Raw genomic sequence first — 16180 nt, forward strand, 5'->3', positions numbered from 1 at the left:
AAAATTGAATTTTTTTTATTATGACCCATCCTCGAATACTTCTGGATAAATGTGGATGCGATCATAATTAATACTGTTCTATCTTCAGATGTGCCTACCTTCGAGAAATTAGTAAAGTAATTTATCATGAGCAGATATTGTGTCCTACATGCAAATTTCAACTTTGTCCCAAAAGGACTGCAAGTTGCTCATATGATGTTGCTTTTTTTTTTTTTTGCACCTTGGAGTCTGGTATATTTCTGACACACTAAGACTGGAGATAGGTACACTGCTTTCTTTTCACACACACTTCCACCTCTTCGTTCTGATAATGAATATTGAAGCTATTCTATGGAATCAGGCGAACAGCTGTAAGAATATACAGTATTTGTCTGAAACAAAAGAACAGTTGTGGTCAGTTTACGAACACCAGCAGCTGCTGTTACAACATGGTTACAAAATGACTACAACATGGGGTAGAGCTTTTTTAGCAATGTGTAGTAACAATTGCAGAGAGGGGTAAGAACACTTTTGGGGTCTGCATCCACACCAAACTTTAAAGCATGGGTAGATAAACTAAGGCCCAGGGGACAGATTTGGCCCAATCTCCTCAATCTGGCTCGCGGACGGTCCGGGAATCAGCGTGTTTTTACATGAGTAGAATGTGTCCTTTTATTTAAAATGCATCTCTGGGTTATTTGTGGGGCACAGGAATCCGTTCATTATTTTTCTTCAAAATGTAGTCCGGCCCCCCACAAGGTCTGAGGGACAGTGGACTGGCCCCCTGCTGAAAAAGTTTGCTGACCCCTGCTTTAAAGCACGCCCCCCCAATAATTATGGGAACCATAGTTCACTCCCAATAGACCTAAAATTCCCAGCACACTACCATTTCCAATATTTTTTTGGGGGGTGTGTGTGGAATGTTTTTCCAGTGTGTTCTAAAGGTGTGGTGTGTGCTGCTGGTAAACCAATAGTCCAGTGATACTGTAGATGGGGCACTACTAGATCTTATTATTATTTCATAAAACTTATATACTGCTTGATTGTAACAGAAAAATCCCTCGAGCGGTTTGCAAAGAAGAATATCATCATGTCAGCGAGCCTTATATGGTGCACTTGCCAAAGAACCAGTCCAGAGCACTTGGGGAATTTCCCCACCATGGTTTCCAACACAACATACTTTGGGGCTGAAATAATGACTTGCCCTAGGAAACCGATTACTTAATATATTTTAGAAGCCCTGCCCGACAAGTGACCCCAGTAATAAGGAGTCACTTTCCATTCCCTGCTGGCTCGGAATAAGTGTTTTGCTTGGAAAGCAGGCATTTCTAGCTAGTCAGCAATAAAAAGCGCCTTCGGAAAACGTGATTTCACTCCTTCCTTCCACCTCCAGCTAGACGCGCGCTCTCAAAACTCCCGCGCAAGATCCAGCAGCGCCCCGTCCTCCTCCCGCCGAAACTCAACGACAGGTAAAGGGGCGGAGCCTGATCTGGACGGCTGACAATAGCAGAAGCGACAGGCAGTCGTCTTATTCCCCCCCCCCGCGCTCACCTTCGCCCCGCCTTCCTCCCAATCCCGCTTGTTACGTTGGTTCCTCTGCCCTCCCGCTCAAGAATCAAGCTCGACTCGTCCCTTTTGCCCGCTTCCAAAGGCAGCTTCAGCTTGGCTTCCAGAGCAGGCGCGGGCGCTTTAAACACAAAAACAAAACACGCACAGCGCGCGTTGCGTTCCAAAAGCAGGTGTTTTTATCAGCCCGACCGCAGCGGCGGAGGCGGGGCGAAAAGCGATGGACCCTTTTTCCCTTTTCCAAGATGGCCGCTCTGCGCCCGTTCCCCCCCCCCCCAGTAGGACGGTCTCTACTACACACCGCCCTTTCCCAAGATGGCCGCGCTGCGTGCGTTGCCAGCGCTCGCACGTCGTTCCTAGATTTGAGGGACGGGGAGGAAGTTGGGGGCGGGGAGGGGGGCAGACGAGGCGGCGACGAGCCCCGTCCACCTCCTCCTCCTCCTCCTCCTCGCGGCAGTGCGGCTTCCAGCGGGGCGGGGAAGGTGCGCGTTCAAAACCGAGGCGCAGAGAAAGAGGTGTGTTCGTGGCGTCTGTAGGAGGAACGAGCCTGGCTGAGGGGAAACTCGGAGGGGGGGAGAGGCAGGGGGAGGTCGTGTGGGAAACTGGTAAAAGTAGTAGCCGAAGGCGGCCTGTGGAGCTCAAGGGGGGGGGAGGGGGCGGGGGCAGCGGCTCAGGAAAGCAAAACAAGGCGAGTTGGGTCAGTCAGCTCGTCAGAATTCGGCCCAGTGAACCTGTTAAGGTCCACGTCCAGAGTGAGAGAGATTTGCCAGAGTATAAATACCTCCCCCCAGCCACCGGCTGTCCTGCTCTTTAATCCTAAATACGTGGGAACAACGTTAGCCCAGCAGCCCTAACCCAGTTTACCTGGGAGCAAGACCCATTGAATTCAATAGGAGTAAAATATGGGGGGGCGGGCGGTGCCAGGAACTCTTTGCATGTTTACAGGCGTGGATTTTAACAATTTCGCAGGCCTGGTTTTGAAAATAGATTTTGGGCCAGGGTGAGGCATCCTTGGTGATCACGTTTTAATTTAAATCCCAAAACAGCATGCGGCCTTTGCTACAGTTGCTTGGGGGAGTTTTCCTAATGGGTCACCATAACTACCTGAATTTCTCCCTCCTACCTCTGTTTTAAAGGCGATCATAATCAGGGATCATTTGTGTATGTGTGTGTGTCTACACACACACACACACACCCACACACCCACACACCCACACACACCCACACAAATTATATACATATATACACATACGATCGATCTATCTACACACACACACATTTATACATATACACATACACACACACACACACATGTAACTGTTTGTGTGTGTGTGTGTGTGTGTGTGTGTGTGTATGTACATACATACCTCTATATATGTGTGTATATATGGCCTTACACTCTTCTGGTAAATTTTAAATGATTTGGCGTGTTTCACAGTTTATTTATTTTGTGTAAATGTGATGCAGCGAAGGGAGGAAAGTTGTGTAAGGAAGGATTCTGGTTGTGGCGAAGTATGCACTACATAGGCACCCCCACATCTCATACATTTTATGTGCTCTAGACCCAAATCTGGTTACTTAAGCATGAGGGCAACTTTTGATTTTTCTGGTCTTGGTACTGATTCAAAAGGAAGAGCGTATTTTGGATTAGCTGCTGTCAAGTATGAAACATTAGTTAAGGGACCTTAAAAGTGTGTGTCGTTACTGGCTGAAACAAGTCACTGATTTTTATGGGGGTGTTTAGTGGTGGAGGAACCAGGAGAAGTCATCCTGTTTGGGCTTTCTGCCTTGGTTGGTGAGAAAAAAACATTGCCCTATTCTTCCCAGTGAACTGCCTAGGCCCAAAGCAACCCCACCATTTTGCTTCTTTGTCACCCTGTGTGATTTTAAGATAGCATCTTATTAATTTACAGTCTATAACTATTGTATCTGTCATGTCTTTGAGAACAAGTACAGGCATTTGGTGTCCACTCTGGAATTAGACATGTTATAATAGCTAAAATATATCATTTTCTTCTGCTTCTGGTATTGTTCCTTTGGGTTAGTAATTTACCCACTTCAAAGCTTACATGTTTTTTCAGTAATTGCCCAGATGTATTTTTGCTGAAATTGTGGCTTGGCAGTGATTTAAATACTCGAATAATGTTTTCTTCAGCATCCCAAACTATTTCTGACCTCACAAGGAATGTTCCCTGATGATGAAGTAAATGTTGAAAGTGTTGCAACTTGAAGATAAAAATGTAGACTAGTGGATATGAAGGGAAACTATGTGTTAAAACTATCCGCTGCTCCTCAACTGTATAGTTGCTTTAGTTTACAGCCTCCATGGCTACATTTTGTAAATACATTTTCGGGATAAGCTATGTATGGTTGGGAAGCCCTCGGTTTAGGGTAGCAGCCTTGATGATGATCCATTGATTCCTGAGTCCAGTAACAAGTGTGCAATCATAAATACCATATAAGGTTTAGTGTGTCATAATTCATGCAATGCAATTCTATACATGTTTGTTAAGAAAGAAACAAGCTCTGTTGGGTTCAGTAGGCTTAGTTAGAAGTGAGATTATATAGGACTGTAGCCTATCAGGAAGGAAAAATCTCTTCTTTTGTTTGTTTGTTATTTAATTAATTTTATTTATATTCCGCCCTTTCCCCAAACTGGGACTCAAGACAGCCTACAAAAATTCAAACAACATGGATAAAATAAAAAAAGCTAAAAATATATAAATGACAATGCTTAAGAAGTAGTTAAAGTATTATAGAATTAAAACTATATACTGTAAAAGCAAATCTATGGACATACAGATAGTAAAAACAGCACAGCCCTTTTAAAATGTGTTTTGGGGGGCTATTGGGTTGTTGTTTATATTTTTATTATGTATTTTGTGATTTTTTATTTTGATTTTATTCTGTGAACCGTCCTGAGACCTCTGGGTATAGGGCGGTATATAGATTCAACGAATGAATGAATTCTCTTTCCTTAAAAACAGCCAGTTCCCCCAATCCTGTCAGAATTAAGCAGCCTTCATCTGCCAGTGGAAGGACAGCAAAGAGGGAGCCCGTATAGCTTCTTTAAGAAGGAAGTTCCAAAGTTGGGAACAGCTACCAAGAAGGCCTTTTTCTCCCATCTTCCCACCAAATGTGCCTGTGAAGGTGGTGGGAGAAGGGCCTCTACTGAACATCTCAGAGCCTGGACAGGTCCTTCAGATAGCCTGGGCCTAAGCTGTATTTTTTTTACATAGGAAAGAACTCTTTTTGTTAGATGGATTACGATGATTTAGTTTAAGTTTATATTTCTGAGTAGTACAAGTAATTATTATAAAATACCTGTTTTCATTTTTGGGGGGTAAAGGTTAATGTTTGTGTAACATTAACCCCTCTCCTCATGTCTAAGAAAATAATTACTAGCCTTGAAGCATCCATGATTGATATTGTGTTCTATTCTAGCATATGAATAAGTTTTGGTAGCTTTATCGGAATAAATCTGCATAGACTTGTTTTTAAAATTACCTTAACTTATAAAAGTTAAAAATGTTAATTTCTTGGACACCATCTAGGAAGATATTCTTTCTTTTCATTCCTGCTGGCAATAAGACCACTGGTTTCTATTGTGGAAACACAAATAATTGCTCTGATCCTATTAGTTAGTGACTGACTGACAGCTCTATTCTATACATGTCTACTCAGAGGTAAGCCCCATTTATTTGGCTTACTCTCAGGTAAGTGTGTTTATGATTACAGCCTTTTGAGTGGCATGTGTAGGCTATTATGATACGATGTGGTGCTTTCTGTCCAGCTTGCAGAGAAACCCCCATGTCAGAAACCCTGTTCCACAATTTGCATTGACAGGTATTCTAGATTCTCTTGGCCATTATGCCAAGAAATTGAAGTACCATTAAAAATACTTTGAGGCAAGTGAATTAATTTGAGTTGTCTTACACCATATTTGCATTAATGGAAGTCTTGAATTTCAATAACATTTCTCTGATACTTGCACAAAGTTCATAATAAAATTAATATTGAAATTCTTGCAAAATATTATTCATTTCTTAGACATCTCATTGTAGATCTGCAGTTACTAATCCTAGTCACCTAACTGATTGGTAACGTGCTTTTAATTTTAAGATTTGCTTATAATTTATGGAGTAGAATTGTATAGTACTTCTCTGGCTATGTGGTATTGTAGGGTGTGGGTTTTCTAATGACTTCAGATTTGCAAAACAGAATATACAATCTGAAGCATAACGTGAAACACATGTATGTTAAGTTAGAATGTGATGGAAAATATGGAAACTATAGGCCGTTTATGTTTTGTCATGTAATTGTGTGGGTGACTAGAATGCTGTTTGAAATATCTTTATACTTCTTGGATTACACTGCTGGTGTATTTTTAATTAAACACAAATGCTTTAATTCTAGCTGTGAATTCCATTACAAGATTGGTTATAAGTTACCAAAACGACCTGTCTTCACAAATATAGAAATGGGTGGAATCATTTCCAGATGGCGGGTAAGTAAATCTTCTCACCTAGAGGTGCACATTTTTGTAATGCAAGAACACTGTCTCAAATGCTGCTTGTAAGTAATTTGCTGTGATGCAGAGCAGAGTACAGAACTTGTTCAGCGTGCCTAGGTCAAGAAATTTGTCTTAGTTTCATCGCACATATGGTACTTTATCAGTGTACTGGCTCCGTCTTAAGGTACTCCTATTTCTGTTTGAATGGTGTGCCTTCAAAACAAAACATGAGACTGAAATTTTGACATTGCAGAATGACTTCTCACAGGTCTCAAAATGTGCCCAAAGTAGCCGTCTTTTCCCCGAACGGTGGCAAGAATGCAAGATAAAGTTACCTGTACTTGGGCTGCAATTGCAAAACATAATCTGCTGTGCTGGGAAAGGATAGGGTAGAACAGGATAGACTTCTCTCTCCACCCAGCCCAAAATAGCTCCATCAGCCTCCAGCCATGGAGTGATGCTGTTGTCACTCTGACGCAGAGCCCCCGGTTGTGCCTGCCAGTTGGGTTCCCACTGACAGTAGCCCATGGAAAGTACCAAAACGAGGTGTTCCAGGGGAGAGGGTGGGGCTGAGCTGGTTTGGGATCTTCTGGACCCTGGGTGTCCCCATTGTCACCACCCAATAGCATCAGGCCTGATTGTTATGCCAGCTTCGAGCGGGCCTAGTGTGGAGCAGGGGTTTATTTCCCCCCCCTCCAGCTTCCACCCTAGCCAGCTTAGTGGCACTGCTGCTATACTCCTGTCATACCACTGCCTGACAAGAGATAGGATCGCACTCTTTGTAAGTTAAAGTCAGTGGGCTTACGTATATTTTTTATTTTGTTGGGATTGTATTTAGTTCTATTTGGAGGAGATTCCTTGGGCAGAAGATCTGGAAGAGTATGCCATCAACAGTCAAGCACTAATTATGTAGCTGTTCATTGTCTATAAAAAAAGTATTTGTTGGCATGAAATCTGAGTGTTTGTATGCCAGTTTTGTGACCTCTGAAAAATAGCCTGTGGAGCAGCACGGCCTTTCTGTTAATGAGAAGCCCACCTTTATTTGTTTTGGATCACATTTAACTGTTTTTGGACCATGAACAAAGAATATTACTTGCTTAGTATTCAGAATATATATTATCAGTCAGCTTTATAAAAACCCTGTAAAGTAGGCCATTATCATCATCCTTGTGTTACAGATCAGAGAGGGGGAAGGGGAGCTCTGGCTGTGAGGACAGTAACTTGGATTAGAGTTGTTAAATCCCAATCCTGCTAAAATTAGTCAAGGTGATGGCCTGTTGAGAGCACCTGAATGAATTCCCTTGGTGTTCACTTGAATTGTGAATAAGATCGTACTGAACCGGCATAGGTAAACCCTTAAATATCATTGGAAAGTAGCCTATTTCTCAGTTCAAGAAATGAAAGGTTTGCCTCCATCATGAGCTGAGCATGTTCCAGCTTCTTGGCCCCACTCCCTCTGCTTGGGTCATCAGTGCATACTACTGCCATAGAAGGTGGAGATCCACACTGGTTGGCAGTGGCTCTCTAGGGTTTTAGACAGGGGACATTGCCAGTCCTACCTGGAAATGCCAGGGATTTCTGCATGCAAAGCAGATGCTCTATCACTGAGCTACAGCCCATAGCATGTGGCTATGTTACGGCTGCCACACACTTTGAGAGCCTCTCTGGGCTATAAGCGTACTTTATAAACAAATAAGTAAGTTTTCTTTGGCACTGAGATTGAAAATGTAATTAAGTGAAAGCTATGTCTACCTTGGTTAAGATACTTGTGGCTTACAGATGCTGCCTTGAGCACTGAAATATATAAATAATATATGACAATTCTTCCTATGCTTGGACATAAGGCAACAGCCTTCTTCTTAGTCATATAGAGAACATAGTGCTGTTGGTTTGCAGGTGTATTTTGTATATGTGGCGTATGTTTACCTAAGTGAGCAAATTTCATACTTCACTTACACTGGAAAAGACACATTGGCTTAAATAAGGAATGAGGCTTCTTCATGCATAAAGGAAAAAAGTATTTTTACTAAGGAACCAAGAAGATGTTAACACTGTTGTATGTGAGAATTTGTACATGGATTGATACATGTGTGCATATTTGCCATATTTGCTTCCCTCCTCTTCCCTGACGGAGCTCAACTCTATAGACTCATAATTATACACATAGTTGGTTCTTGTTCTTGTCTTAGTTTCATCGCACATATGGTACTTTATCAGTGTACTGGCTCCGTCTTAAGGTACTCCTATTTCTGTTTGAATGGTGTGCCTTCAAAACAAAACATGAGACTGAAATTTTGACATTGCAGAATGACTTCTCACAGGTCTCAAAATGTGCCCAAAGTAGCCGTCTTTTCCCCGAACGGTGGCAAGAATGCAAGATAAAGTTACCTGTACTTGGGCTGCAATTGCAAAACATAATCTGCTGTGCTGGGAAAGGATAGGGTAGAACAGGATAGACTTCTCTCTCCACCCAGCCCAAAATAGCTCCATCAGCCTCCAGCCATGGAGTGATGCTGTTGTCACTCTGACGCAGAGCCCCCGGTTGTGCCTGCCAGTTGGGTTCCCACTGACAGTAGCCCATGGAAAGTACCAAAACGAGGTGTTCCAGGGGAGAGGGTGGGGCTGAGCTGGTTTGGGATCTTCTGGACCCTGGGTGTCCCCATTGTCACCACCCAATAGCATCAGGCCTGATTGTTATGCCAGCTTCGAGCGGGCCTAGTGTGGAGCAGGGGTTTATTTCCCCCCCCTCCAGCTTCCACCCTAGCCAGCTTAGTGGCACTGCTGCTATACTCCTGTCATACCACTGCCTGACAAGAGATAGGATCGCACTCTTTGTAAGTTAAAGTCAGTGGGCTTACGTATATTTTTTATTTTGTTGGGATTGTATTTAGTTCTATTTGGAGGAGATTCCTTGGGCAGAAGATCTGGAAGAGTATGCCATCAACAGTCAAGCACTAATTATGTAGCTGTTCATTGTCTATAAAAAAAGTATTTGTTGGCATGAAATCTGAGTGTTTGTATGCCAGTTTTGTGACCTCTGAAAAATAGCCTGTGGAGCAGCACGGCCTTTCTGTTAATGAGAAGCCCACCTTTATTTGTTTTGGATCACATTTAACTGTTTTTGGACCATGAACAAAGAATATTACTTGCTTAGTATTCAGAATATATATTATCAGTCAGCTTTATAAAAACCCTGTAAAGTAGGCCATTATCATCATCCTTGTGTTACAGATCAGAGAGGGGGAAGGGGAGCTCTGGCTGTGAGGACAGTAACTTGGATTAGAGTTGTTAAATCCCAATCCTGCTAAAATTAGTCAAGGTGATGGCCTGTTGAGAGCACCTGAATGAATTCCCTTGGTGTTCACTTGAATTGTGAATAAGATCGTACTGAACCGGCATAGGTAAACCCTTAAATATCATTGGAAAGTAGCCTATTTCTCAGTTCAAGAAATGAAAGGTTTGCCTCCATCATGAGCTGAGCATGTTCCAGCTTCTTGGCCCCACTCCCTCTGCTTGGGTCATCAGTGCATACTACTGCCATAGAAGGTGGAGATCCACACTGGTTGGCAGTGGCTCTCTAGGGTTTTAGACAGGGGACATTGCCAGTCCTACCTGGAAATGCCAGGGATTTCTGCATGCAAAGCAGATGCTCTATCACTGAGCTACAGCCCATAGCATGTGGCTATGTTACGGCTGCCACACACTTTGAGAGCCTCTCTGGGCTATAAGCGTACTTTATAAACAAATAAGTAAGTTTTCTTTGGCACTGAGATTGAAAATGTAATTAAGTGAAAGCTATGTCTACCTTGGTTAAGATACTTGTGGCTTACAGATGCTGCCTTGAGCACTGAAATATATAAATAATATATGACAATTCTTCCTATGCTTGGACATAAGGCAACAGCCTTCTTCTTAGTCATATAGAGAACATAGTGCTGTTGGTTTGCAGGTGTATTTTGTATATGTGGCGTATGTTTACCTAAGTGAGCAAATTTCATACTTCACTTACACTGGAAAAGACACATTGGCTTAAATAAGGAATGAGGCTTCTTCATGCATAAAGGAAAAAAGTATTTTTACTAAGGAACCAAGAAGATGTTAACACTGTTGTATGTGAGAATTTGTACATGGATTGATACATGTGTGCATATTTGCCATATTTGCTTCCCTCCTCTTCCCTGACGGAGCTCAACTCTATAGACTCATAATTATACACATAGTTGGTTCTTGTTCTGAACACTGCAAATAATACTGACATACAGTAGGGCATCTGGGAAACTTCAGTTGCTGAGCTGAGATTTGAACCCAAGTCTCCCTAGCCCAGGAGGGTCTAAACCACAGAGCCTAGGGTTTTCCGATCAGAAGGTCGGCAGTCCGAATCCCCACGACGGGGTGAGCTCCCGTTGCTCAGTCTCTGCTCCTGCCAACCTAGCAGTTCGAAAGTGCGTCAAAGTGCAAGTAGATAAATAGGTACCGTTCTGGCGGGAAGGTAAATGGCGTTTCCGTGTGCTGCTCTGGTTCGCCAGAAGCGGCTTAGTCATGCTGGCCACATGACCCGGAAGCTGTATGCCGGCTCCCTTGGCCAATAAAGCAAGATGAGCGCCGCAACCCCAGAGTTGTTCGCGACTGGACCTAATGGTCAGGGGTCCCTTTACCTTTACTTCCTAGCCCAGAGCGCTGCCACTCTATAACGCTGGCTATTACGTTGGAGAAAGAATCTCCAATTACTGCAGTTGTTGTGTTTTGTTGCCCTGTTAATTACACAATAAATTTATCTTACCAAAAATTACCCTCATTACTGTTTATTGTAGGAATGTCAAGAAACTTACCATTGAACAGTCATGCTGCCAATGTCCCTTCCTCATTTGTTAGCGTGTTAAGGTATAGGACCCAATCACTTTTTCTTTTCTGTGCTTGTGTGCAAGATCATGATGCAGTTTAGCAGAACTTTAAACATTTTCCAAACACTACAAGTTACCTGTTTCTCAATCCAGTTTATCTTCTTTTAACTATTAAAAAGATCACTGAGAGAGAAGGGGAGGCTAGAATGCATGTGTGTACACAGGTATGCACACCTATAGTTGCTTAGGATCCAAGTTTGTGCATGGATGTCCCTGCCCATGAGATATTTTGCTGTAGAAGCAGGTAAAATTGTTTCCCCTGATTTCCCCCTGTAGATCCCTGTTCCCCTGAAAAGCTGCTTCAGAGGGTCAGAGGAGCGGCCAAGGGGAAGGAGGAACTGGTTCAAGTCACGCCTCCAGCCCATTCCTCCTGGAGTGTCCATAGTATCTTAGCTCTTTCTGCCAATGCAAATCTGTCTCCAACCATAGTCTCATGTTCTCTGTTTTTTGCTTTTTTGTAGATTAAGATCAGGCAGGTACATTTTATCTTCAAATAGTCCATTGTGTTCTTCTCAAGTTTATTTTCACCTTCCTGCCCTGGAGTATTGAGCCAAAAACCACATTATTGTTATTTTTGAAAGACCTAAGGACATTCAAACAATTTCAAGGAAGGTTCACCAGGTTCCTTCTTTCAGTTGCTTATTTGCAGCATGGTGGTGTGTTTGCTGAATTTGAATAAGCAGGGATGACAGAAGAAATTTTGGGAAATATATGTGCCATGGTTTTATTATATAAAGGCTACTTTCAAATATGAGAATCAATTAAAAATTCCCTGTGCTTATTTATTTTCTTTCCCCCTTTCTTCATCTGTTCATACATTTTTAGTTTTACAACTTTCTTCACCTCCTGGTGAACTTTCACATATTCTTAACTGATCTACTGCGTTTGTGCACCACGGCTTTGATCCATAAGACCAATGCTGTTCTATGTGTGTATGGTATAGAATGTGCTACTCTTGAAATTCCTCCACTACTCTGTAAATGTTGATGATGGTCTTCATATTGCACTTCTTTCCTCATATAATCTGAGGGAGGGATATTTGATTATTGGAAAAATCGTGGAGCTTTTGTTTTAAATGTTTCTCTAAGTATGTTGTTGTTTGTCACTTGCGGCATATATCATGTTGGCATGATGTGACTGAGGAACTTGGGATGGTAATATTCAAAATGAGGTTTGAAGATATTTAGTGCAGTACTCTATGTAGTGCTAATCATTACATTTTCCTACAAATATGATATTCAATTGTTGGCTATATGTTTATTATTACTTAGATATTGAGGGCAAATTTTCACAGCTTTTTTTCTTTCCCTTGTAAGCAGACAAAGTCTTCCACAATAGAAGTATTGGAAAAAATAGATAAGGTATGTTTGATCTCTTATTGCTTGCCTTAATGTTAAGAATCTTAGATTTAGCTCTTATTTCAAGTGTCAGCAGTTGCCTTTTATGGTTGGAATTGGACACTGTCAATACATTAAGGCTGGTTCTATGAAGGAATGGCAAATAGATTACAAATTTTAATATACTTGATATCAGTTGTACCTTCTTAGATAATCGGTTGTTAGGGGTCTAAAAATCTGTTTAGAAAGACCAGTTTTGGTTGTTGCATTAAACATGCAGTTCATTTTAAACTATGGTTTAATGTTAATGAGCAGCAAACTGAGACATGCTGCTGCTTAAGCCATTGTTTAAAAATTAGCTATTGTCTAAAGTGAAGTGCAAACTGGGCCGATGTTTACAACATACGTTATGTGGGTGCATATCATTGTAGACACTGACCATGATTCAAATAAGGGAAAAAGAGTGTGCAGGGAAACAGCAAACCAACTGCTGTTTTGGATGCTGTCCCTGCCACCCTTGTTCCAAATGCCAAGAATTTAAGACAGGCATAGGCAAACTAGCTAACAGGACCAGTGGTCAGGGATGATGGGAGTTGTAGTCCCAAAACATCTGGAGGGCCAAGTTTGCCTATGCCTTATTTAAGACCATGCCTTCTTACCCACATAATAATTGTTGGCACAGTCAGTGCTTAGAAGAACAGTCAACTCTCCTTTTAATTTACAAATGCTTACATGATCGTTGGTTACTCCAAGTAACTGGCTATTCACAAGCCTTATATGACAGCCAACGATACTTCCTAGAGTTCAGTTCCATCAAAATCGATGGAAACGGCTTCAAAGTAAAAATGGTTAGGATCAGGATGTTACATGGGGGCAGGGAATATTGGCCATCTGATGTACTGAGTCCACAGTGATTCTGGAAAATAACCTCACATGAAAGCTAAAACTTCACACTTTCCTTGTTTCTATCATTGTCCTGGGCATATTGTGTTATCCAGGACAGGAGATTTTAAAATTCAGCTTAATAGTGCTTATTTTAGAAATAGGAAAAAATATAGTGAAAACCTTGGGTTGATAAGGCCAGCATAATTTCATTCATCTTCCTCCCAATCACAGGATTCCCTATGCTTCTCCCTGCTTCCCCATGTGCAGTGTGCAGAATATTGCCCTTGTGCGAGGGCTGTGCATGTGTGTTGCTGCACACCACTCACAGATCACATCATGCCTTAGGTTAAATAAACCAAGGATGTTAAGTATATTCATTACCTGGCTTCATTCTTCCGTCTCAAGATAAAATGGCTGGAATGTACAATCTTGGCACATGAGGTTAAATGCTCAAAAGATTTGTTTTTAATTTACAGGATATCCAGGCACTAGAAGAGTTTAGAGAGAAAAACCAGAGGCAGCAGAAGCTATGGGTTGGAAGGTTTATCCTCTATTCATCTGTTCTCTACCTTATTAGCTGTCTAATTATCTATTTGTGGTATCTGCCTGATGAGTGGACAGCAAGGTTCGTCATGACTCTTCCACTGTTTGCATTTCCGCTGATGTAAGTAAAACATGACTTCTTTGCAAGCTCCTTTTTTCTAGTGGTGATGCTTAGTGAGTTGTAGTACAGGGTGTATATATTTCACAGTTCTAGAGTTGTCATAATTTACAGGCGGTTTTTGAAAAGGTTAATGTAGCAGAATATCTCTGCATAAGAAGAGACCTGTGGATCAGACCAAAAGCCTTAAAGCACAGCATCTTGTCTTCCATGTTGTCTCACCAGATGCCTTTGGGAAGTCCACAAGCAGGCTATGAGGGCAATAGCATTCTCCTCTTTGGGTACCCCAGAAACTGGTATGCAGAATTATGTTGCCATTTTCTAAGGTCCTCTATGAATTCGTCTAATCCTCTTTTAAAGCCATCAGAGTTGGTGGCTGTCATTGAAATCTAAACTGGTGGGCATATTTCTGAAAGAGCAGATTTCTGAAGTGTAAGGTAATTATTTTGATTTCTGAATAGCTTTTAAGTTAACCCATTTCAAGCGGCAACATCATTGTGCATAAAAGTTAACTGAAACACATAATGAGGGCAGTTCGGAATATAGGACTGATGGACTTCGAGAAGATACAACTGGTGTGGGCAGAAAATATAGGCACTGAGGCAACCCTTTACAGAGTTTTGTCAATTTTGCCCCCTCCCTTCCCCCTTCAGACTTCCCTACTTAAATGAAATTAGGTTAAGAGTTGCATCCTGTTCTAGAGAGAAGGGGGAAGGTTACTCTGAGAAACTGGCCTCTACAATTTGCTTCCTCAATGCAGTCTATTGTTTAAAAATTAATAATTCAGTATTCTAAGTTGTTTGACAACTTTATTTTATATGAGCTATTTTCTTGTTTGTTAGATGCCAGACCCAGGTCGCCTTTGTTTGAGGATGTGGCAAATGCAAATCTGTATTGCTATTTGAAAAGTCCAGCATCCATGAACAGCAAGTGATTAGTTAGCAAAATCTACTCAGACTGATCCAGTTGGATAATCTGATCATAGGGACACTCCTTTGGCTTTTTAATGCATAGGAATCTAATGCTTATGTAACACAATTGGTTGCTTTTTGAGTCTCTTGTTACTAGTGAAACTATTTAGTGGGAAATTTATATATCAAGTGTATCCATATTTTTACTTACCCTGCCTGGTCCAAGCCAAATTTATTTACATTTAATATTTGAGGACCTTTATAATGGTTGCCTCTGGGTATGAAATATTCTCCCCAAGGAAGCTAACCTGGTGCCCTCATAAGTTGTCTTTTCCTCACCAGGTTAAGTTTTTTCTGTTCTCTTAGTAGGCCTTTTTAGAACTTGTTTTTAAGTCCCTATGCTATGCTTGGTAATTTAGTGTGCATTTGAGGCTTGTTTTAGTTTTCTGCTGTATTTGGTGTATTTCTGTGCTGGTTTTGTATTTGTCTTTTGTGCTGGTTGTCTCTTGTAGTACGGTTTTATTATTTTCAATTTTTGTATGTTTCCTTGAGAATTTTTTGCAAAGCACCTTATGATGCAATAATTTTGCACACTTTTGTTAGCAATCTGTTTTGAGACGGACCTTTCAGAACTTATTGTTAATGGTAGCATATAGGGAGCAAGTGTCCCCTCAACACTTCCATGTTGATAATTAATGCGAAGGGTGTGTTGTCACTGTTCAAGACACTGGTGTCTGCTGTTTGCCAAGTCTTTTGCTGGATCTTTCAGTGCATTTCAGTGTTCAGGTAGGTCTGTAGGTATGTGGTCCAGAACTTAAATTTCGACTTGTATGGCTTGCAAAAAATGCAGTCCCACTCTTCGTCTGCCCCCAGAATAGTTTAGTTTTCCTCCTCGCAGGAAATGAATGAGTGGTAAGCAGTTGCCAACTTGTCTTTGTTTGTGGTCAAGTTGTGGAGCTGCACCGTACATCTGGTGTGATCCCCAGCACTAGTTCTAGACGTTTTTCATCCTTAAGCAAGTAAATTAAGCCTGCCTTTTCCAATTGGCAGTTGTTCCCTGTTCAGCAACAGTTGTTGCTGTTTTGGCTTACTCTCGAGGGTCTGATTGTGTTACTAGTGCTGGCAAAATGAGCTGGCTTCCAGGAATATGTAGTTTGCCTAGCTAGATGCCTGCATTTCAATTCCTGTTTGAAAAGTTGAGAAAATAACAACATGGTTTTACTTCTTTAAATCTAAAACATTGTACAAATTCATTATGCAAGGATTTTCTTGAATAAATTTTTGAAAATAAACCTTCATTTTTGACTCTGCATACTAAAATAGTAATCGAAACATTAATACTTCTCTGATCTGCTGATCTATTGGAAAAAAGAAGTGATTGCCAAAAACATTTATGCTTCTCAACTTACACCTAAATAGTCTTTTCC

The 16180-nt window shown here is 41.5% G+C and overlaps 1 protein-coding gene across 6 annotated transcripts in view; it reads left to right on the top strand.

Moving 5' to 3' along the window:
• The first annotated feature begins 1868 nt into the window (after positions 1–1868).
• Positions 1869–16180, top strand: part of LNPK (lunapark, ER junction formation factor) — a 42880-nt gene continuing 28568 nt past the window's right edge. Inside the window, exons 1-5 of one of the 6 annotated variants that reach the window (XM_053410496.1) lie at positions 1869–2060; positions 3701–3775; positions 5960–6052; positions 12276–12320; positions 13658–13845. In XM_053410496.1, coding sequence (XP_053266471.1) covers positions 6026–6052; positions 12276–12320; positions 13658–13845 — 260 coding nt within the window. In that variant the 5' untranslated portion in view covers positions 1869–2060; positions 3701–3775; positions 5960–6025. Of the gene's footprint in view, positions 2061–2282; positions 2298–3690; positions 3776–5959; positions 6053–12275; positions 12321–13657; positions 13846–16180 lie in introns of those variants that run through there. The other 5 variants (XM_053410533.1, XM_053410515.1, XM_053410486.1 and 2 more) reach the window with 5 other exon arrangements.

Source organism: Podarcis raffonei, chromosome 1, assembly GCF_027172205.1.
Source record: "Podarcis raffonei isolate rPodRaf1 chromosome 1, rPodRaf1.pri, whole genome shotgun sequence".
In the NCBI taxonomy this organism is placed as follows: Eukaryota; Metazoa; Chordata; class Lepidosauria; order Squamata; family Lacertidae; genus Podarcis; species Podarcis raffonei.